General features: G+C 38.8%; 1 protein-coding gene across 16 annotated transcripts in view; it reads right to left on the bottom strand.

The window, feature by feature from the left end:
• Nucleotides 1-24896, bottom strand: part of LOC113061602 (myocyte-specific enhancer factor 2A-like) — a 91047-nt gene that overhangs the window by 29728 nt on the left and 36423 nt on the right. For all 16 annotated transcript variants that reach the window (XM_026230856.1, XM_026230855.1, XM_026230859.1 and 13 more), the window contains one exon: nt 14628-14831. In XM_026230856.1, coding sequence (XP_026086641.1) covers nt 14628-14831 — 204 coding nt within the window. The remainder of the gene's footprint in view (nt 1-14627; nt 14832-24896) is intronic.

Raw genomic sequence — 24896 nt, 5'->3', positions numbered from 1 at the left:
AAGAACAAACAATACATTGCTGAAAGTTAAAGAACTTTAATTGAAAGCATAATATCGCTACACGTGCCAGTTCCCGAACGTCGAATTATAATGTCACCAAACCTTGTACCCTCTACATTATGCCAGAGTAAGTAAACATGATCTTTCACATCAGAGATGAAATCATTACAGAGGCTCTTTGGCCTTACGTCATCTGAGAATAATTCATGGCTGAAATCGGTAAACACGTGCCAGATCACTGAGCTGGGAACCATGGAACAGTATCTGAGGCAGAGAGAGAGAGAAGGTCCCATTCTTGCTCTTATTGAATTACATTCAATCATGTTTGCCTGTGTCGGAGATGCTTTTCCACCCTCCCGCACGAGCGTAATCAATAGCCAAAGAGGACACTTCCATTAGCTTTTGTGCCCGCTATCTAGGGACTGGTTCTGATGGTAACGAGGAAAAAGAAAGGGGGGAGGAGAGAGGTTTGTTAAGTTCGAGTAGACTGGGCCCTTTATTGTTTCCAATTTTTGTTTCCATTAACTGCATCTAAACACTGACAATGACTGGAAGCTCTTATTTGAGACAGTTGGGAGACTCTAGCACTAATTACATGCAAAGCAAAGCTTTATCAATTCCATACCAACCTCAAAACTGTCCCCCAAAACTGTTGCTTGTTACCATTGGTTGTCATGTCCATACAGCATGCATATAATGTTTCGAGAAATATTATGAGAATGTAGGGATGTCTCACACAAAAATATTTTCATTGTCAATCAATAGGAGAGGGCAAGCATGGATCTGTCATGTGCACACTTATCAGGACTTAACAGTCTGAGAGCACAAGGGTGAAGACAGTCAGCAGATGTGGCTGCTCTAGTGCTCTTTTTCATTCAGCACTTCTATGCTACACAATAGCCGCGTTTCCAATGTCGAGCTTAAACCGGGCGTACTAGTGCGTGCCAGGGCCAGTCGTGTTTCCACTATCACTTCCGGGGCTTGATCGTGCCTCGTCGAGGCTTCCTCGGGGCCAACGGCCAGGGTATTTTGGCCTGACGAAAACCTTGGGCCAAAGCGGGCCAGCTGGGGCTAGAGGAGGGGTTATGAACAAAGAAGGAGTTTCTCCGCCTCTGGAGAGCGCCAGCGCCGCGGATCATTTCAGAAAGATAACAGTTTTAACAGCAGCATTAAAGACGTTTTAAAATAAGTTGAGCTCAAAACTCACTCTTAGTTAGCAGCAAGTGTTTGAAATAACTTGATCCAATGTGGATTATAATTATTAAAGGCAGAAATAGTGTATTTATAAGCAATGTAAAAGACTATTCACGCTAAACATTAACGTTACCATAGTAAACATGGTAAATGCCACCACTTAAAGAAATCAGATGTCAGCTTCTTATTCTCTATCACAATTGTGTATTTATTTAGTAACATATTTTATCTGTCATAAGTCTCGTCTGGAGAGTTTAGCTCCGCGCAGCATATGTCATCAAAATAAAATAATGTTTTTTGTTCGGGAGCTTTTATCAAAATAGAGATATTATCATTCATTCTAAATGTGACGTTTAGGCTACTGTGACTACAAATAGACAGAAACAGACTCGACTGAATAAGCAGGCTATTTTCATAACGCTTAAGTGTTGAACATGATCTTTACTTAATGTCCTAATGGCTATTGTTAAAAAAATACCCCAGCGACTTAAGACTGGTTTTGTGGACCAGGGTCACATTTGTCTAATTACCAGTGAAAAAAACTTTTTAGTTCAGTAGTCGCTATATGTAGGCAACTGGTTGTGGGCCAGTTAAAGGAAAATATACCACATTTGCCAGATGTTCCTGGGAAAGCCTTGAAAATGTTTCAGCTGCCTAAATTTTAACAATGCTACTCTATCAAGATGGAAAACTAGCATACAGATAATTATCAGCTTCAGTAAATAAGATGAAAATCTAATAGTTACTTAAAATTATTATCAATGATGAAGTGCAGATTTACTGGACAGCACTGAGATGCAGATGAGAAACAGCGTATTTATTCAGTGAGCTAAGAGTGAAAATGATCATTCAGAATTAGTGATTCATTTGCGGCGTGCTTCGTCCCCCTCTTGTTTCCTCTGTGAATGAGCACCAGGGTTATTTGCTCAGAGTCAGCGCATCTATGTTCAAGCACTTGAGATTACAGCCTGCCTCATTAATCTCATTGGAGACTAATGTTTACCAAAGGCCCACCTCGCTCTGGGCCTTTTGTTGCTTTGTCTTCTTTTTATTTCAGCCTCTTGAAGAAGGCCTGGTTTTTAAATGAAAATATCAGTCTTGATAGAAAATTAGAGAGAAGGGACTGGGGTGGGGGGGGGGGTGAAAAAGAGGTTCTGACGTCAATGAGGCACGACATGTGCTGAAAACAAGAATCTCTTGGCAGTAACCAGGTAACAAGCATCACGCTCAAAGGGAGCAGGGATGTTATCAAAGAGCACTGTTAGAGGGTACAAGACCGATATGCTTCAGTGTTTCGCATTCAGCAGTACATACAGTGGACACACAACACTTAGTGCACATAGTCTTCTAAAATGTGCTCTCCTAACTGCCGTGCCATGGATAATATGGCCGTGTACTTGTCCATTTTCCACTTATGTGGTTGCTTGGAAGCATAAAGTTTGCAGCCTTCCTTCAAATCCTCTCATGTCGTACATCCTTTATATTTGCTTCTGGGAGGGTTACTTTAAGTAAAAGAGGAATATTCTGTCGCCTCTGATTCTTGCTGGTCTCTGTTGTGAGGTAAACACCAAACAGTGTTTCCACAGCAACCTCGTCACACTTAACATGTGAAAGAAAAAAAAGAACAACAATTACCACGAATTCAGACCTTGCATCTAAAAAGCCGTCAGAGACACGGGGCCTTATAAAGTGGCTATCATAAGAATGCACCAAATGCAGCTCTTTGTTTCAGAAGAGAGAAAATGGCTTGTTCCAAAGAGGGGCTGTGCTCTTGTTCTAGGCTGAAAGCCCAGAGGAAAGGGAGTCCTTGTCCTATAAAAAAGGGCACTTTGAAAAGCTACAGGAGGCTTGATTCAACACCATTATTGTTGCAGCTCTTTATGTGGTTTATTAAAACAGTGCTTTTTAAACCTGACGTGTACTTCACTCCAGTAAGAATAGGACATTCATTTACAAAATGTGACTTTTTCACCAGGGCATCAAAAAGTGAATTTTCATTTCCATGTTTTAAATGTATACTGTAACATTCAAGCTGAAAACGGTTAGTTGCACAAGCTAAACATACATAAAACGTGCTTGAAAAAACTAATTCCTCTTTCTGTATGACACGATCCACTCGCAAAATCACAATCGTCTGGTCAAAGTCTCTCTCAAAGTTTTATTGCTCAAAAGTGTCCCTTTTAGAATTATAATGGAATTCTCCGTTACGTTTCATTAAAGTATCAACTTCTTAGATGTTTCTCCTAAAATCCTTTATGAGAAATAAAAATGGAAACAAACAAGATAGTAGGTGAAATACAGTAAGAGTATAGAGCTATTAAATGGATGTGGATATATAGCCTAAGATTATGAGGTCTTGTAAGAATTTGATGAGGAAAAAAATCACTTTGAAATAAGTGAATTCAGATTGCAGATGTTCTATCTTGGAAAATCTGAGCAAAGAAATTCTTCTAAAGAGAAAAAAGTACCAGTCTCCATTTATTCTCTGTGTAATTTCAGTGCCGTTTAGGAGAAACAACTGATATATTAAAGATATTTTCTGTTGCATTATCTTAATTTGTGCACTACACGCACACATTTCTGATTCCTCTTATTATAATTAGCAGAAATGACAACATTTCCCTCCAGAAAATACCAAGACTATGCTTACTTAGAGAAAGGAGTGTTTGTTATTAGTGAGCAGATTGACAAAACAGGTGAACTGTTGCCACAGTTTGGTCACTGATTTACCCCAGTGAAAAGAAAACAATTCTACTTGAACTATTTATTAGGTAAACCGCCTCTTTAAGATGAGGTCAAACATTCCTTATAAAATCTTCATGTACTAGGTCAAATGCAGAAGGCACTTCTTGTCACAATCAGACTCGTGCTTAAAAAAAACTTACACTACTAACACTCTTAGACCCCAAATATCAGAAGTAGAAATGCATGCAAAAATACTATGTTCTGAAAATATCTAATATCCCTAAAATGTAATAATCCACATAACCTCCATGTTTCTAATCAATTGTGGATCATTTTCTTTTGTAAAATTATGAAACAAAACAATTGCTTGTACCTGTGAATGATTAAAAGAGCTACAACATTACCAGGACAAAAACACTGTCAATACCGTAATCATTCAGGATGTACGTCTAAAGAATAGCTGTGAAAATAGTGCCTAAAGAGTCTGACTGAACTGTTAATTTAATTATCAGCAAGTGGGAAGTACATCATACCGTTCAGAACCCATAAATCACTCCCTAAAACTCTGCCTGAACATGCCAGTGATTATTTTGAAGGATCTACAGTGTTCAGTAGCTGAGAATGTGTGAAAGCAATAGTATAATTTGCACACACACACAAAAAGTGACCCAGTTGCAATGAGGGCAAAGATTCTGTGGTCAGATGAGACCAAGATAGCATGCTAACCAAAATTCAAAATATGTGAGCTGCAACTCGCTGATCATACCTCAAAACCACCATCACTGGCAGTGCTACTATATGGAAATGATGAGAAAATCAAACAAAAGGCAGACTAATAAAATAAGTCATGCTTAGTGTACACAACAATTAAAATCTAGGGCTTCAGCTCATTATTAAAAATCATATTGAAGGGACAAAGCATATATTTCAGAATGTCCTAAAGAAGACACTTTTCCTTCATGTCAATACTGCTGACATTTTGGTTTGACTTAATAAGCGCTTTAATATGAAGACTGCTAGATGTGAGAGTAAGAGGCGGAACAAAAAAGTAACAAGATAAAAAAAGGAGGAGGGAATTTAGAAGAGTGGCAGTAGATGAGACATTAAAGAACGAGCAGTGGGAATTGAGAATAGAAAGAAATAGAGATCGCTGAAATGAAGTGATATGTTACAGATCATGAGGGAAATTAGACCGGATTTAATAAGGAGTTTATCAAAACAGTGTGAAAATCAGATATGAACAGAACTGACAGCTGCTAAACAGGGACAATGAAGAAAAGGAAGATGATTAAACAGTAAAAGAAAGTACAAATTGTATTATTTCACTGAGTGAGATCTTGTCAAAAAGTTTTTGGAAGACTTCTGAATGCAATCTAATAAAAAAAAAAAATAATAAAAAAGCTATGGAGTGAGAAAATAAATAAATAAATAATGCCATCATTTATAAATATTTCAGGAAAAGCTGAGGACGCTGTCTGATTAGTTTAAAGAGCCACCCAGGGTGAGCAGAGCAGTGTAACTGACCATGCATCACCCTTCAGCCTTTTCAAATGTCAAACATGGCTTTAGCAGATCACACAGTCAGTCTGGCCCCTGGCCAGCCCAAAGTCAAGCCAAGTTAAGCGTTTGCCAATTAAAATACAATCTTTTCTTGCGTGTTGTCATCCGTGCATATCAAGTGCAAATTAAGCCCCTGACCCCTTTTGGATTAATCCTCGCAGACTAGGTTAATAGTCCAGAACCGTAGGGGTCGTCCGCCGCTCCAGAGCGTGAGGTGAATGGCGTCATTGTGTGAGTGAGTGATCCCTTAGTGCCGTGCCTGCCAAAACCTCAAGGAAGGACTCAGATGCCCCTGCTTTCAGCTGGAGATATTGCCCTATCGCTGGATAAACTTTGAAAGTGACCTAATTTACACAAGCAAATTAAAAAGATGGACCAGGTTAAAATGAGATCAGTTATGAGGGTAAGATCTTATACCTGGGTTATCTTTCCAATAGTATCCAATGATAACATCCTGATATCTTGAGAACAAGAGAGCAGAAAGAGCTCCGTTAAGTCTACTGTCCCCACATAAGGCAGGGCAAACGTGAATGGAAGGACACTCAGGCCTGAATGTGGGGCCTGTTAGCATGGCTCTATTATCTGGGTATGTCACCGTTAAAGATACCAGCACTCCAGCCCTGATCTGTCTCTGAAACAGCCCAGACAGAGTCCTCTGAGACACACTGCCACTAATGTTTGGAAAATGAGCTTAGCAGTTAAGTCTTAATCAACAGGGCCATATAAATAATACTCCCATTAGACTGCCACCTAATCCTGCGAAGAGAGGGATGAATTTGTCATTTTCATGGTATTAACAAGACATACTGATAGACAACCGAGTTCTCTCTTCATTACAGCAGACTAAAATGTTGACAAATGTAAAAAGCTATTTTAGAACGTTGCTTATTAAATGGATAGTTCCAGTGACTGGTCACTACAACAGCTATATAATGTATATGATTGTGCAGCACTTGTAGAATTATTATTCATTTTCAGGGACCTTATCTTCTAGTAGAAGAATTTCATTATAAAGGCATTATATATCACTCAAAGTAAAAAAAAAAAAAAGAAGTTAAATGTTTCATCACTTACTTAACCTCATGTTTTTCCAAACATCTATGACATTTTTTTTTTCTTTTGTGGAATGCAAAGTGAAACAGAATGACAGCCTCAGCCTTTTTTCATACAGTAAAAGGGAATGTTGACTGAGGCCTGTAAACAAATAAAAGATTACAGTGTAAATATAAGGTCACTTTACATTTTTTTTTCTTAATATTTATCATGAAGCAGCAATTTTAAGAAAAAGATAAGGCACTCAAGGCCATGCTATATTGTGAATGCTGTAAAGAGGTTTCCAAAGCATTCTGTGTCTAAAATACTCTTTATCTGTGGCTATATAAGACTTAATATTATATACAAAATGCATAGTAAGAATTGTTAGATACGAGCATTCATTAATTAAAAGTGACAGTAAAGGCATTTAAAATGTTACAAGAGACTTCAATTTCAAAGTTATTTTGAACTTTCTATCAAATAAATAATAAATCCTTTAAAAATTGTGACACATTTTCCACAAATCGAATACCATCACTGACTATAATAAGAAATGTTATATGAGCATCAAAACAGCATATTAGAATTATTTCTGACGGATCATGTTACACTGAAGACTGCCTTGATTAGCATAAAAAATATATACCTATCCCTAACCTCTGAACGGTATAACTGCTAATTTTTAAAATGCCAAAATGCCAAATTTAGTATATTGAAATTGTACATCAATAGTCATCTAATTAACTGGTGCTACATTCAAGGGACTTTTGCTGACAGTTTAAAAACATCACAGATTTCAATTTGTCTCGTCAAAGTCAACATTGCATCTGTGTTGCTTAAAGTGTAAGCATGACTTAAATCATTCCATCACTATCAATTTAGTCTAATCAAACCCAAAGAGCATATTTTAATAGGCAGACTTAAGGGATTTGGACCGGAGCGTTCCTTGCCATCTCTCACTTCTCGCACTGTTGCTTTTCTTTCTTTCCTCCGCTCTCCTTCCATCCTCACATCAGCAGGAGGAGGAAAATTGATCAATCACGCTAATTGAACAGTCTGGCCAGCTAGCTCACAGAAGCAGATGTGCCAATTTGCATTCATTAAGTCGGGTCTTAATCACCGCATGAGCTTTGATTGACAGCGCAAACAATTCAATGCAGAGCTCCCAACAAAACAGTCAAATTCAGCTCAGCAGCTATAAAAATAAATGCAATTCTCTCGTAAAGTGTGCATATTTATAGTAAAAACTTCACAGGTCTTAGAGAGGTGTTGTAGCACTCGTACCAAAGTGCTCAGATGATATGACTGATTTAAGAGCTTTACATTACTGACATAACACAGAGTTGTGGGTTGTGGTGAATGTCCCAAAAGTCCCCAGCCACTGTGACATCAGAAGTCCCCTCTTGCCCCCCTGCCTTCAACCAGAGTAATGAATAAAAGTCCCTTATCAAAAATATCTCCCTCCCCCAGTCCCACAGTATAGCCTAATTTCCTTCCTCTCTTCCCCAGACGCAAGCTCCTTACTACATCCCCATCCAGAGCCAATAGAAACTATGAGCGAGTTTTTGTTACGATCTCAAGAGCTTCTGTATGAACATGAATATGCATAGAACCGCTAATACAGTTGCACGGCTCTTTGGAGATGCTCATATGCCGAATGCAGCTTTCAAAGGTGCAGATGAAAAGCAGAGTGACTGCTTTTTGTCCTGTGCTTGTGGTGAAACAATGGTTTTATTCACATGGAACAAAACCGAAATCTCAAGGAGAAAAGACAGAAGAAGGGCTGACATTTGGGAATGGTCAAGATTTACATATCCTGCGATACTCGATTATGCCTTTGCCAGGAAATAATTCTCAAAAGAATGCCTCGAGACCACAACTAGAAGGGCAATTTTCAAAAATTCGGTGTAAATTCATTAAAGGGACAATTCACCCGATATGAAAATTCTTTTAACCTTTATTATTTTAAATAAATAATTTTTTAGTTTCCCTTTCAGCATACAACAATATGCTTTCTTTGTTTAAATATTCTAGTGGTACTACCAGTCTACAGCACTGGTCAGCCTTTGAATATTTCCTTTAGGAAAGAAAAAAGCATTTGCTTTTTAAAACCACACACAACAATGCAAGCCTCTTATGGAGGCCTAAAGACATTTGCCTGAATCGTTCCCTGATTTGCTTACTATTTGAGCCAGGTAAATGACACCTCAGACAACAACCCAGTATTTCAAAATGTCAGCTGGCCGTTCACAACAGCACAAACACCGGTTTGGTTATTTGTAACATAGTGACAGTGGTATAAAAAAAAAGTCACATATGTAAATCTAATGAAAGCAAACCTATCCCGTGTGAATGTAAGTCTGCAGCTTCCACACTTTACCCAGCATTCAATAGAACGGCTGTTAGCTGGGACTGCTAATGTGTTCAAACCCTGATAATTTGGGCTAATGAGAAAGGACTGATTTCAGCATGGCTGAGTAATGCTCTCGAGAGCATCTAACAAGAGCCGAGGGGGTAAAAGGGACAAATGGACGCCACATATCTGCTGTGAAGTTGATATCTGATTTCAAGGAATCCTATGTGCACACTGAGCGGCCTGTATTCAGAATACCAGCATAGGGCTACTAAGATTTCATTACCTCTAGTTGGAGAGGAACAAGAGGAAGGATGATTTCATTATTTTAATTACCTGCAGCAGCTTTTTCATTTGGAGCACAAACAGAATTCAATTTGGAACAACAGGAACTGTAAGGACTTTCTTTAGACAGGACAACTGTAAAGACTGTATGTTCGCTCATTCATACTATTGTCTATCTGTCTACCATTTAACTGAAATTGACTTACAGTAAGAGGAAATTTCATAAGTTAAATTCAAAGGATGTGAATGAATGTATTGATACAAGTTATGCTCTATAACCATAACGAATTATTTTAGCTCATCCCTTAGTTTGTCAAAACAAGTAAATGTCAAATGCAAAGTACACGAATACATTTACCCTGCAGCAGGATACACTTTAGAATAGTCTTTTGAAAGTAAGCACAAGATTTAAACATTATGCATGTTAACCTGAGATATTTGTGATATTTATGTCAATAAAAACTGTGGAAAGATAACAGAAAAAAGATTTTTCCACCAATGAGACAATTATTATTAAAAAAATATTGTTGATAACTAATACATGTAAAATAGCAGTATTCTATAAATATCACATTGTCTAAATAAAAATAAAAAATAAACCTACCTCTAAAACCTTAATTGATTTGAAAGTTGAATTTAGGGATAACAACAATATAATGAACACGGAAAATTATTTTCTAAACCATTTTAAATCATCATAAAATATTAGTTAGTAACTTTTGTTTTTGCTTTTAACTTGTTTTGAGCCCAGAACATTCCTTAAAATGTTTGTATTAGAAGAACAGTGAATATGGCTTAAAATCAGCAATATCCTAACTTACGCTTTCACAAAAGGTCAGAGAACGTTCATGGCCTTATAAAAATGAAATGTGTTGGGCTGTGCTATTATACACAATCTCTAGACTAAGGTCCATCATACATAAAAAAACTCCACTTCCTTTCACATTCTCAGAGCAATACAAAAGGTTAGAACGAGGACAAAGAGTGCTAGTCGAGACCAAATATTGTGCCGGTAGTCTTTAAAGACCCATGCGAGACGCTGAATGGACATGTTGTAACCTCTGAGGATACGCTCCATCAATCCTGCACTGCTACTCAGTAAATAAAAGGGCTTGCTTCAGACCCACAGCCTTTAAAAATGGGAGACACAGATGGAATCATGGCCACTTTTAATCAGACAGAGAAGTGGACAGGATCCACAAAGGGAGATTTCACGCAGCGCTTCACCTGTCGCCTGGAGTGTTACTGAAGTTGAACCATGGTGCGGCAGGTGCGCACACACCAAAAACACACATGTACACACTACTTTTTGCTCAGGCGTGGTAATTTCGGTCTAGCGCTCCAGTACAGACTGCGGGCCAGACTTGAGACAAAGTCCATAGCCCTGAGCCTAGTCATCACACTGTGCCCCGCTCACACTTCCATCTGTGGAAAGCAATACATCTGTTCCCTTGACTACACAAGGCCAGGGCTTTCGCTACAGATGGTGGTGGCAAGTAGGAATGTGACTTTTGATTTGGCTTCTCACATGGAACAGGAATTCATGCTGGTCAATGAAAAAGCAGCAAAATATGCGTTTGTTGTAGAGGGCAGAAAAAGGACAAATGAGAAAACTGTTTGTGTGGCATTTATCTCTTAAACACAATCTATTTATTTAGATAAGTGCCTCCATGTGAAACACATTTCACCAGGAGAAAAGGCAGCAGGAAACGAGTTTTAGAGAGTGGTGTATTGATTCATTAAATTGTTTAGCTCTTCAACTTTTTATGACAAGCTACTGTATCTGAATAGCAAAAAAAAAAAAAAAGTAAAAAAATAAAGTGAAGGTTTAAATAACACTGGATCTGTAAGAAAGAAATGTTGTCAAAATTGATTCTCTAGAAAAAAGAAAAAAAAAACGTACAGCCTGTAAAAAAAATATGGATGTACCCCTATTAAAATGCAGGCTAATACTGATATTGAAGTCAATAATCACTTTCATGTTATGGCTGATGACAAATAAAATAAAATAAAATAAAAGTAAAAAAAATAAAAAGTGAAAAAAGTAAATAAATAGCTGATATTAAAAGGGGTCATGAACTGAGATATCACAATTTCCAGTTTATATTGAAGCCAATCTACCAAAACACTAGGTTGTGGAATGTGCCACTTTACTGTGTAAAAACATGGCTAAACCACACCACCGCAGAAGAAGATCAACGCCTGCTTCGACATCACTGACTGTTTAGCTCCACCCACTGATTCGCGCATGTAGTGTAAATAACAAAAGAGGCAAACACAGGTCTACACAGAAATCAAACGATAAATATGGCTCCTCAGACAATAAGAAGCTGTACAGTGCCAAGGCTTTGCATTGCCTTCCTTCTGATCCCAACATTAAGAAAGAGTGGATGAACTAGAACCGCGCCAGTTCACTTAATTTTACAGCGGATTCGTTTACAAACAAGGCACAATTTGACACAGGATTTTCAGAAAGACTGAAAACAAAAGACGATGATGTGCGACTATATTGGATCCGACGGTAATGTGGCACCACACAAGTGTGAAAGTTTTTATTACGTGGTCACTAGGGTTGGGCGATGTCTACCAAACTGGCATCAGACAATGTCTACAGTGAAATATCGTGATGGACGATGACATCGGGGGGCTAAGCTGGTAGGTGGGGGATGGTTTTGGGGGGTTTGTGTCCGAAGCGTGACACAAATAACACGTTCTACGGACCACTAAAAGATTAGCCTTTGCAGATTCTGAGCACCAATGACAAACATCGTATCTTGTTAAATGTGTTGTAAGTACTGCCGCTCCCTATAGAGTCCTTGTGATTGCGAATCTCAAAAGTGAAAGTAAAAAGAGAGAATGCAGTCGAAAGTGGTTTCAATAGCGCCTCCCTGATGCCCGCAATTTAACTACAGTTGCCTATACCTACCCAACGATATAATCGTGATACAAATATTGAAAATTATGAAATAGTGCTTACATTTTATGTACAAATGTAAAAAAGGAAATAATTGTACAATTAAATATCTTACATCAGCCAATACTAATAAATAATAATAATAATCAATAATTATATCCGATCACTAGAAAAAAAATCAGCAATCAGGATCCTTCAAAAGCCTGAAAATGAATTATGCATTTGTTCATGTTTAACAAGTGTTGTACAGAGAAGATAGCAGCAGATTTACTTTCATAATATTGAAGCGTCAGAACGACATCATGGATGAGCATATGAATGCTCAAGATGAGCAGGATGTGTCGTGCACTTTCGCATTTTCAGTGTAGCATCATTGCAAATTCAGCAACAACCTTAACAACACCATTTTGTCGAACCTGTTTTAAAATGAAAAGTCAAAAGGCTAAAAAGGAGCTGAACTTGAGTGCCTATTTTGTACCTAGATGGCCATAGAGTGGACTGATTTTTCTTAAAAAGGCTTTGGGTTGCTTCCTCCTTATACATGCTGTTTGATAAATAATATCACTATATAGTATCCTCTTTCAGAATGTCACACTGTACAATATGAGAACACAGGCCAGTGTTTTTATGGATAAAATCAATATTGCTGGGTACTGATATCCTTTGGCTATATCGGTATCTCTATAACTCCAGCACAGATCTTTACATGTGTCTCGATGGGGTCATACTGCCTTCAACAAGAATCAAAGCCAGAAGTACTTCTGATGGCAATCCAGGGCTGATATCTTTACTCCTGGTTTCTCCGGCACTATACAACATGTAGCTGAGCAGGAAAAGAGAGTGGAGGCTTCAATCACTTATTTCTGCTCTGCTTCTTTACGGCTGAATCATGGCCACAGAAAGAGAGCTGGCTGTGGGCGATCTCTGCAGCTATGAGTAGATGCTGGCCCACTGAGCAGGGACAAGGCAGCTTTGTTGGGGTCCTTCATGCATTGGGTCAGGCTCCTCCACAGCGGCCGGAGGGCCGACGTGGGAAAAGCGGCAGCTTGCCACCAGCCTGCGTTCCACGTCAGTAAGCAAGCACCAGAAAGAAATCTGCTGACGCTTGATTGTGCGGATGTACATGTCTCTGCATGTGTTTGTGGGTGTCCTACAAAACACTTACAGGATTAAGCTAACATTTTCACACTCTAATAGAATGGCATTCCACAACAGCAAAGAGGCTCTTTAGTGCTGCAAAAGGATGTTTTGCAACACAGAACACAGTGATTTCAGTGATTTTTTTTTAAATCAGAGAGGGAAAGACATAAAGCCATTGAGAGGGGGCACAGCATCCTCTTTAAAAGCTGTTGTAAAGAGGTAAAGCTGACATGGGGTGGCAGTTACATAAGGGGGGAGAGTGTGTCCATTCATTTTTAATGCAGGTGAGGGTCCTCTCAGTGCAGGGTAGAGAGCAGATGGGCCGCTGATGGAGAGCTCAGGTCTCACGGATGGCTCTGTGCATTCTCCCGCAGCTCTGCCATGCAGGTAATTCACCAGCAGTGGCATCAGCATGAATAAAAGATAACTCGGCCCAGCTGACTTCTTTTATGCAGTTTATTTTAAGTAAAAGTGGTACCTCACCCAAAAATGAAAGTTCTGTCATAATTTCTCTTATTCTTTGTTCACACAACGTCTCAACCTATGAAACTGGAATGTTGCTTTTACAAATGAGGACAGTTGCATGCCTGGCAAATTCTGCTTCCTGTGTGCTGAACACTACAGTAGTATGTTTTGGTTTGCACAGCACTCATATGGCCAGCTGGGGAGGCTTTATGATGAGCAAACAAGTTTTTAAATTGTATAAACTGAAAACTTTACACAGTCATTAATTAAGGCCAACATGATTTTTGGCAAAAAAAAAAAAAAAAAAAGAGGATGTTCTGTGCCATGTGTCCAGTCGCAGTTACATGATCTATACCCCTTTGTCAGTTGCGGTACTTAAGTACATCTGGACTTATCAGCGGCTGCAGATGTCCTGAACCCTGTCTAAGCATGAATGAAAAGGAAACTGTTACATGCTGTCCAGGCATCAGTTTGTCCTCTTTGACACTATGGGACACACATGCTGAACATAGTGCATAGATCATTTCTGAACTTCAACCTAAAGCTGACTGCTGAACTAGATATTGATAAAAGGCTAAACATTTTAAGGCAATTATTTTCTCATACTTTGATACAAAGAGGTAGTCAAATTGTGAAACAAATACATTGAATCCAAAAAGTATTTGGACTTTGCACATTATATAACAAAATTCCACACACAATGAGGGTAGTTCATGTCATACATTAAAAAAATCACCTTGAGCCATGTTAAAAGCTAAACTAAAGCAAAAATGTTTACAAGATGTAAAAAAAAATATTTCTAAGAAAAGCTCTAGCCAAATATTTTTGAAAAAGTCACTTGGTTTGATGTTCTGTAATCTAATTCAATAAAACGTTTTAAAATGCGATGTTAATGTCCAAAATTGTCCAATTATTTTTTGGGGCCACAGTAAATGGAAAAATCATTCAATCGTTAAAGATTGTTTATTACAGGAATCAGAAGTAGGCCACACTCACCTCTACAATGTCAGAGTTGGTTCTGCTCTCGTGGGGTTCGTTGTATTCTGTGTACTTAAGTAGGACTTTGTCCATGTCAGTGCTGGCATACTGAAAGAGTTTGTTTGAGCTGTTGAATATGATCAGGGCGATCTCACAGTCACACAATACGCTGAGCTCATAAGCTTTCTTCATCAAACCAAACTTCCGTTTTGTGAAGGTAACCTGTCGGATAAAAGAGAAAATATGAAGATGAAGAAAAATTTTAACACGGATATACTAGAATATTTGCCTTTATGTGAGAAAGTCGATCACTAGAGAATACAGAGGAAAATACAGTACTGCTCTATCTCATCAGCCCAACAATTAATAAAGGAAATCTTATTAAAGTTATGTTTTATGTTGAAACAAGCTATGCTCTACTGACAGCATTTGTGGCAATGATGGAAAATAAAAAAATGCACTTATGAATCAGAGACGGGCAGTCCATATAAACTGTGAATATTCTGCATACCCAAGCCATTTGATTTGATTGAGAATGATTTCAGGACTGGCTAATTAATATAAACATTAATATACATTGCCTTGTGGATAGGACACATGCCTTTGGTGTGAGAGACCTGGGTTCGAATCCACTGTTGGACACCAATGTGTCCCGGAGCGAGACACTTAACCCCTAGTGGCTCCAGAGGCGTCTAACATAACCTCTAACATATACCAACCTCTAACATATATAGCAATTGTAAGTCGCTTTGGATTAAAGCGTCAGCTAAATGTAAATATGTGCTAGGAAGGAATTTGGGTGAGCGGGTACACAATAGATTTGGCACCTGTGCTCTATTGTCATGAATAAATTTACAGATTGTATATGATAATAAAAGTAAAAGTGTTGTTGTCGTTTTTTTAAAGGAAAGAATATTTTTTTTCTATAAATTAACATTATGCCACAAAAGATGTTGACAGAAGCTCAGAAATTACTTTTATTAGAATGCTAACACATAACTAAACCATTATTTTAAATCACAGATCAAAATAATTCTCACACCGTTGTGGCGGAGACCCTTATAATGGTTTTGGTCTGTCTATCGGGATCTGATAAAGTCTAATTGTTTTAGTGGTCTCTATCTATCCTTGGCCATGTTACTGGGAGATAATGAGTCAAGCAGACAGCAGAGCTGCCACACTGATGTCATGGCAGGTCAGACAGAAGGTCAGCGTGAGGAACGCAACAGAGGCTCCATAGCCTGTGCAATCAGCCCATTAGGGAGACAGCGGGCTCCATCACTCCTGCCTGCATCCTCTGACAGCCTTTTCCTGCAGGGCCATCGCTGTAACACGAGCCGGCTTATACACTTCTGCAGGTCACACATACACGCCCATAACTATCTGACTTTTCTAGAGACGACCAGCCATTATGCACCAAGCTATACGCTTTGCTTTTGATCCAGCTATGCATTGAGCCAAGCCAAGCATGTGTCCTATTATCCATGAGAAGCTCATTCAGAATCCTTCAAAAGCCTGAAAATGAATTATGCATTTGTTCAGTTCTCATGTTTAACAAGTGTTGTAAAGAGAAGATAGCAGCCGATTTACTTTCATAATATTGAAGCGTCAGAACGACATCATGGATGAGCTTATGAATGCTCAAGATGAGCAGGATGTGTCGTGCACATGGCAAAACTTATAGAGATGCCATGGAAAGCTCTGCCTTGGGCGAAAAGAAGTTGGAGAGTGTGTGCATGCGAGAGAGAGGAGGAGAGAGAGAGCTGTATGATTACTTCCGCCAATTTCACTGACCTACAAAGCAGAGCTGAGCAGATGAGCTGGCTTTGTTCAACTTTAATTGGTCACAGCTTGCAGAAACCCTCATTTAAAATGGTACAATGCAATGTAATCCAATGAGCAGCACACTATCTCTGAATCCATACTGTTTTCTGTCCAACTGCATAGGTGGAGTCTCACATGTTCTGCGTTACAGGTGATTATGATGCTTAATTGTGTCTTCAGCAGAACAACAGTGATACTTTTTTTTAGGATTCTCTAATAAACAGAAAATTCAAAAGAACAGCATTTATTTCTAATATTCATATATACGTATTGTAGTTATGTAGTATATACACATACATACAGTATATAAGCATGCCACACTTCATAAGACTGCTATAGGTGCTTAAGATTCCATGACAGCTACAAAAGTAACTGTTGAACCAAATCAGATCTGCTCAGTACATATGTTATGTTCATACACAATCATCTAAATCCATTCAACCTCCAATGACATGAGGCAATGACACAGAGCAGCTTTCATTATCAATAAATGGGAAGGGAATGGAGTGTGCTGGTGGAGCAGGACTGTATACCTGAGTAGTCCAGGGAGAGTAGTAAGTTGAGCTCAGGCAGACAGCACTGTGAATTCCCTGAGCCACAGAGATCAGCTCCCTCCCAGCTGTCATTAGACTCCTCTTGCCTCTATTGCAGAGCAAACACAAGGCAAAGCAGCCTCCGAAATCTCCCTGGACAAGCCTTTTCCAAGTATATCATCATTAGATGATCCTTCCTACCGTAAATGGCAGATTTAAATGTGCAACTTAATTTTGGAAAAAGAGATTGGAACCATAGTCCAAATAGGTGGCATAGAGGTTGAAACTGACCTCTGAGGCAGCAGAAGAAATTGTCACCTTTAGCACGGGACGGGCCCTGCTGTACAATGTGCTGTGACATTGTTCCACTCCATTGCTGTTCAGGGCACTCCGAGTATAGTTGCTTGCTGACCCACAATAATGATTTATTCCAGCTGCAGTGCGGGACACTGTCACACACACTCGTGTAGATACACTTCCACACACAAACAAGAGCATTTAACTCAAGCTCAACTTCACAACTTATCATAAAAAGAGCAATTACATTCTTTGCAGCCTTTTGCAGCACAATGCATGTCTGTGACTGCAGTGATGACAAACACAGCTGTCATCTGTATGATAAGTACAGTGTACCAGCCACAGTATCAGAATGCAACAAATAAGCACTTTAGCTTCAACAAGGGATTTTGGGTGAGTCCCCAAACAACACCCCTGGTCCACCAGGTCACTGTTGAGACAATGAAAAGCCATAGAGATATGAGGTCACGTGGGAAGTCATTTGGGGCTTTTTTCCCACTAGCTCACAGAAAAACACATTCACACAGCAGTTGGGCTGGGCTGTGACTGATTTCAGTCTTTCTTGTTCCAGTTCTGCATTACTGTAATATACTGACCTAGTTATTGTCATATGAGATAAGGCAGCACATTTAACTGAAATAAAACCGAAATCTAGATATGGCTTAGTGTGATTATCAAATCACAAAGGCTGTGGTTTAATTAAATAAATATATGTGCTGCATGCTTACGAGTGAGGAGCAACTCACTTACGTTATTTTACACGCAAGCAGATAATGTTTTTTGTTTTGTTTTTGGGAACACAACTTGCACCAAAATCTTTTTTATTTTTTTTAATCATGATATTCTTTTTTTCTTAGAAAACATTTTTTTTTTTTTACCATAAAATGTTACAAAGGCATTATTTCTTCTTTTGTTTAGTATTTTTATTTTGTTAGTTATTTAGACAGCCCTAATGTTAGCAATGGATATAATAATATCCACTGCTATGCCTGATAATAGCACAAAAACATATTACTGAGAATATCCATCTCACAAACAGATCTCGGGAGCACTTCAACACAGCACCCAGAGTAACGAAAGTGTGAGGAACTGATGTTATGAGTCACGGTTTGTGCTCCATACTTCTCTTTGTTCCCTCCAACTTGTGGCAATCTTTGATAAGGTCATTCTATCCCAGCCATCCAGTAATTATATTAGCATTTCTCATCTAATTGAACAGCAGGAATAAGAACACTGACCTTTTCACAACTTTTTCAGCATATCAGGTAGTAGCTGGGGTACTAATTCTGCGCTGCCATTATCTCTTTCCATATTTTAGCTCTTACTTTTCTCAGTCTGTCCTCTTTTTGCTGCCAGCGCACTGGGCCGACTTGTATACCACTGGGCATTGTGGCTTCTTAGATATTTCAAGGTTCCCACGAATCAAAGCAAATGAGGATGTTTATAAGTAAAAATAAATCTTTACTCCCATAAAAGAGGAAATGGGCAAGAAGTGTGGGTGAAAAGTGTTGAGTAACGCATTTACTTGACCAGAATCTTGAGGAATTTCTTGTTGTGGGCCGCGGTGAGACAAACTAGATCATGAGGAAATCCACCCACGTATTTTAACTGAATGCGAATATCTTAACATCTGTATGTGTTTGTTTCACCTCAGAAGAATGACAAGGTCTGGCTTGTCAGTCAAAGACTAAATCACAGGCTGTCCTTAGGGAGGGGAGTCAACAGGAAAAACAAGCCATGTGGGCCTGTAATGTTCTCTGGCATTGGAGGGGATGTTTTTTATATCGAATCAGAGCATGGTAAGGAACCAGAGGTGACATATTATCGAAAGCAGCATGTCAGCTTCAGTGATCTCGATAACAAACGGCAGGAGGTCTGTGTGGTCCAGAGAAACCCTGTGCCATAGCACCAGCTGGTAAAGTGACCCAAGCCTCCTGGCTCCTGCTTCCCAGCAAAGAGCACTCAGGCCTGGGAGACAGGCAGCAGTCCCTCCCTCCTGTCCGGCTGGATCAGCTTTCACAGGACGCAGAGGTAGCCCTGGGTCCACAGTTCACTGCTGGGTTCTGAGCGTTTGAGTAACCAAAGGGCAGGGGCAGCCAGCTGGGACTGAGCCAGTGTGACCTTGTAATTAGACTGATTTCTATGCATTTATCTCTCACCCTCATTCACGACATGAACTTCACCTGTGATAACTGGCCCTTTTATATTCTGTTCAAAGTCAGCTATCAAAGCAATTAAGGCAAAACAAGCTAGAAAAAAAAAACTGTCTGTACTTTCAAAGAAAGTGCTCTGATAAAAGTGATTCCATAATCCAGCAAGATTCCTATAAGGACTAAAGAATTTTAAAGCAGCTAAGGCACGTTCATGAAGCAAAAACTGTTATTAAATGTATGTAACTTAAAGGTGTCTTGTGACTGAGATTTTTAGTTTTTCTTTGGAGTGTTACAAGCTCATTCAAACACGCCCCCACGTCTACGTCACTGTGTGGAAATATTTGCGTAATGTTTACGCAAAGAAAGAAGGTGCGGTTTCAGTAACCACAGTTAGTGTTGAAGCAGCCATGTCAGGGAGGACATTATTCACTTTAGTCTTTAAACTTATTTAAAAAAATGAAACTCGCAATTATGGAAAGGGACGTTATATTTCCGACAAGTGCTTGCAGTGTTTGACCAATCACAATACACTGGGTCAGATGACCAATCAGAGCAGACTGCGCTTGTCAGAAGGAGGGACTTTGTAGAAAACGACGTATTTGAGAGAGGTGGGGCATAGAGAACCTACAATAATGTATAGTATTTGAAAAATAATGTTTTTTTTTTTTTTTTACCTTAAAGCATCTCAACGTATTCTGTTACACAAAATACACACAATAATGATCTTTAAAAAAGCATCATATGACCCCTTTAATTATTCTGAGGTCTCCGATAGATTTTGGAAAAATGGCAAAGCATAATTGTTTTCACAAAGGTGGTAGGCACAGAATGTGTCTATAACAAGCTTGGTGAAATATAAAATACATACTTTTATAATCATAATTAAATAATGAATTACACTGAAATATAGTTGATTTATAAAAACAATTAGACCAAGGATGTTTGACAAAATGTTGATTATGATTTATAAACAAATAATCTATTTCTAATATGAAAATATATTGAAATAAATAAATAAGCAGCTCACTAGATTTTGGAAAAGAGCTATATTTTGGTTTCTTGGACGAATAATGAGGCCAACAGGCCTGACAGGAAATAAAGGATATAAATATCATCTGCAATACTAAGATTATTCATTCTGTGTTGTTGATGTTCCGCCTCGATGGTGAATAACTGAAGGGAGGAGGGTGGAGTTTTCATTGTTCAGAGCATTTCATTGTTGTTGTCATCAAACATGAATTACAGACAGAAAACCACCCACTCTATTTCCCCTTACAAACCTATAGTTGTACTCTAATTTAGTTAAACCAAAAACAAAACTGCCTTTTTTTGCTTCAAATAATCCACTTTAGCTGAAATTACAGCCTATCAATTAAGGTCATCCAATATTTAAAAGGGTACGTTAAGTGAATGCAATCTTTGTAAAATCAATAAACAGCTTGAATGTTTGATCTTTGCATGTGGGGGGGGATAAGACACCCCTTTTTCAAAGAGACCAATTTTCAGCCAAGGCTGAACAGTAAAGTATAACTAACTAACTTTTGATAGGTCAACCAAAGATCAAACTGTGCAATTATCAGTTCTTCCTCAGTTCCGCATAGAAGGAATGATTTTCCTGTGCTATATGGATTTTGTAAATGTTTATTTTTATTTTTCTCGACAAAAGACCAGACTAATGAATGGCTTGACACAAACTGTACCAGGCAGAGCCTAGACAGAGCTTTCTTCTTAGAAATAAATTCACCTACAAGTGAAATGGCATCAGTTGGATTTGTAAGGTTATGACGGCTTCTAATGCCTGGGTCGCCAAGTAAGTTCTAAAGAAATCATAAAATGAATCAAGATGCAAGTTATTAAATTTGTTGTAAATTAAATATTTTTTTAATAATAATAACAATAATAATACAGAAAAAGGAAAGAATAACACATTGATTTGTGTATATTATAATCATATGTATCCTAACGTTCATGAAAGATCTGTCATTCTGAAAACAGAGATTTTAAAACATGCATACAATTCATTTATACTGTAGGCTTTGAGTTATATTAAAATTTATTATAAATTGATGTCTCAAAACGGCACGCTTGTGCACTTTAACTGCTGTGAACTTGCATAAATATACTCAGGACTGCATTGTGATGGCCACGATTTTGGCTTAATAATAAATTAAATTTTTGTGTAAAATCATATGACACTGAAAGTCACCATTCTCTGCACTGAACAGGTAAACTAACATTTTCACTTATTTTTTGTGTTCTAAAAAATAAACATCTAGGAGATCAACTGTCCTAGTTCACTTTTATAATTTGGGGTAAATAAACTCAGCAGATTAAAGCCATCATTCGCTAATGATTGTGATGTTTGCATATGTTTTTTAAAACAGATTTCTTGAACTGATATTAACAAAATATTAAAAGAAATCCTTTGTGGCATGTGCAGGAATGTCCATCATCCAGCTTTGCGACACAGATTGTGAGATCTGGTCAGCTACATAAAACAGGCAGTGTGCCAAAAATTTGACTAACATGTAAAGTGTGAACAGGTTTGTGTCGAGCCATTCATTATAGTCTTGTAGTTTCATGAAAAGGAGAAGAAATGTTTTGAAATAAATGCTATAAGAATCCTTACAACCAGAGCAGCGGAGGACTATTATTCTGCAGCGCGGAACTGAGGAAGAACTGATGACAGTTTGATCTTTGGTTGATGAATCAGCAGAATGGAGATTAAATATTCAAGCTGTTTATTAATTTCAACCTCTGAAAGCAAAAACAAAAACTCAAGGCGAATCTTTGTTTTTCAATTATTTTGAAAAAATAAAATAAAAGAGAAAACGGCACTATTTTCTATGTTTTTTTTTTTTTTTTTGTATTAAATCAAAATTCAAATGAAGGAATGACACAAGGATTAAACACCATCTCTTTTTTGTTTACTCTAGTTTCTAAACCATGTTTTCCTCATTAAAGAATAATGGTGTTCTCTCAGAACCTTTTAGGAGACACAGAAGAAGAGGAGTCTGAATGGAAGGATGTACATCACTTTTTTTCCTGCTAAAAAAAAGAGAGATGAAAAACGGAGAAAGCAAGGCTCGGCACTCCTGAACATGTGACATGCGGAAGCAAAAGTAAGCCAAAGCAAGGGCGGGTGACACCCCACCCAGCAGTGAAATCATCAAACTTTTAATGACTTGGGTAATTACCCCTAGTGAGCCTGCTTAATGGCGTACAGCGGACGTCGTTAGGCACAGAGGTCCAAACGCACACACTGGCACACAAACGCAGCTGTGAGAGAGCATGTCGACTGTATGGAAACAAAGCCAAAAGGTATCTAATGAAATGGCGTGCGACTATTTTTCTCTCTCGGCTTAACAAGGAGTTTTCCTGTGCGTGCTTTTGCAGAACTCTTCCCTTGAGTCTTTACTATAGCGTTCATGATAATACTTTCCATCCTCTGTGAATCAAAGAACTGTCACAACACAAGAGCACACAGAGCTACAATGGAGTGATGCTGTTTTCACACTGACAGGCAGCACTCATTAGGGTCCTTTTGAGACCATCACCGTAATTATAAGTTTTATACTAGGGGAGTAATTCAAAAGCATGTTGCTACCACTATCACACACTCTGCAAATGATACAGGTGTACGACATCTTCATGACAAATAATTACAGGCTTGAAGAGCCATAGGGGAAATCAGAGCTTGTACTGAGTGGACGACGGACAGGTGGAGAGCGAGAGGGAGGGGGGTTCAGGATCATTCTGTCCTCCTGCGCTATTATGGCATTCGTTCCCCTTACACAGCTTTGCAATTAGCATGTCAGCCTGAGCTGTTCATTGAGGCTCACCAAATCCTCTCCTCTTCTTCTTCTCCTTTCGCTGTCATGCCATCCTCCTCCTACAGGCCACACTTAAGGGGCTTTTGGTGGAAAGCTCCAGAAGGACAGGGCTGCAGCTCCATATTTCATAAAGTATGAGTATGCAGCCGAGTAAGAACCGAGACGCTCAGTCTTCATTCTCATAAAATAATGCATTCATATCTCTTTCTTCCACTGATGGGACTCAATCAATGATTGAAACAACATCTGTTGTGTGTTCAGACTTTTTCCTGGTGAATTTCCTGGCAAATCAATCAAAGAACAAGATCCGACGCTCACCGAGATCTTCCAAACCCCTCGGGGGTGAATAATATTGCAGGATACGTGTACAATGAACATCCGGCGGATTGCCTCTGAACCCACTGTTTTGGCAGATACTGCATTTGCGGACCTCTCGACCCCCGCTACGCTCTCCTAAATAAATCGTGATAGGTCAACAGGCTTTCCAGAGCCCTTCTCATAATGATACGAGACACCCCTGCTGAAGCCTGTGCTGCGTGCAGTACCGCCACTGTATTTAATTAGGCCACTTAAGGCATTCTCTCATTCTAATGCAATGAATAAAGATAGCTCCCGGCACAGCCGTGCAGATTAGGATTTTAATTGTCTTCTTTCAGCGGGCCCAGTATGCTAATGGCCATCTCCCCAGGGTGAGGAGAGCACCCTAGAGCGAGCAAGAGACTGGGTTTATGCTAGTGAGGGGGAAGAACTTTTTGCAAATGCACGCAAAAGCTCTAATAAAGGGCTTACATCTTTGTTCGTTTGTCTCCAAAAACTCTCTGCTGAGCAAGTCGACCTCACTCACAGCCGAGCCTGCGCGCCACTGATAACCGCTTTCTCCAATGAGTGCTGTGAAATTTGGATTCTGACGGACAAAATTAATTATTAATTACAGTGCGGTGTATTGTCTCTTGTGCTTACGTGTGTATGGCAGAAAAAAAGAAAAGAAGGCGGTATTGTGATACGTTTAAAGTTGTGAGCCACACTGAGAAACTGAATTCTAAAGGTGCCACCCAAAAATGATTTATTCCCCCTCGTGTCATTCCAAACATGTATGAATTTTTTTCTTCCATGGAACACAAAATATATTCTAACACTGTGTACTAAACAGACGTGATTCAGTGTCGCAAAATCCAATAAAAAGTAACTTTTCCATGATAATCAAGATTTTGTATCATAATCTGCCATGATGGCGGTTCATAATGAGAAACAGTTTCTATTTCTTCTGCGTTGCTGGAACAACAACATACAAACTAAATTTGGGTAAAAGATCCCACTAAGATTGGATACACTGAACTAAAAAAAAACAGCCAGTCATAAAGTGATTTTACATTAACTTCTGAATTCTCTTCTTTTTCTTGAATCTTTCTCCCCTCTCTTGCTTTTTATTTTTTCAGGGTTTTTTATTTTTTTGCTGATGTTGGAAGCTGGGCCAGGTAGTGCAGATGCTGATGTTTCTAGTAGACATCTTCTCTTTGCCTGGCTTCCTATTTGGATCCCACCCAGGACCTGGTGTTATGCTGATAATTGGCCTGTCCTGTAAATTCGAGTTTCTCACTTGGCTGAACTGCTACCTCCACAGTAACTGTCAGAGAGGTGGGAGGAGAG

The sequence above is a fragment of the Carassius auratus genome, chromosome 43 (assembly GCF_003368295.1).
Source record: "Carassius auratus strain Wakin chromosome 43, ASM336829v1, whole genome shotgun sequence".
In the NCBI taxonomy this organism is placed as follows: Eukaryota; Metazoa; Chordata; class Actinopteri; order Cypriniformes; family Cyprinidae; genus Carassius; species Carassius auratus.
Note: the sequence above shows the minus strand (reverse complement) of the source record. Positions and strands in the feature narration are given on the sequence as shown.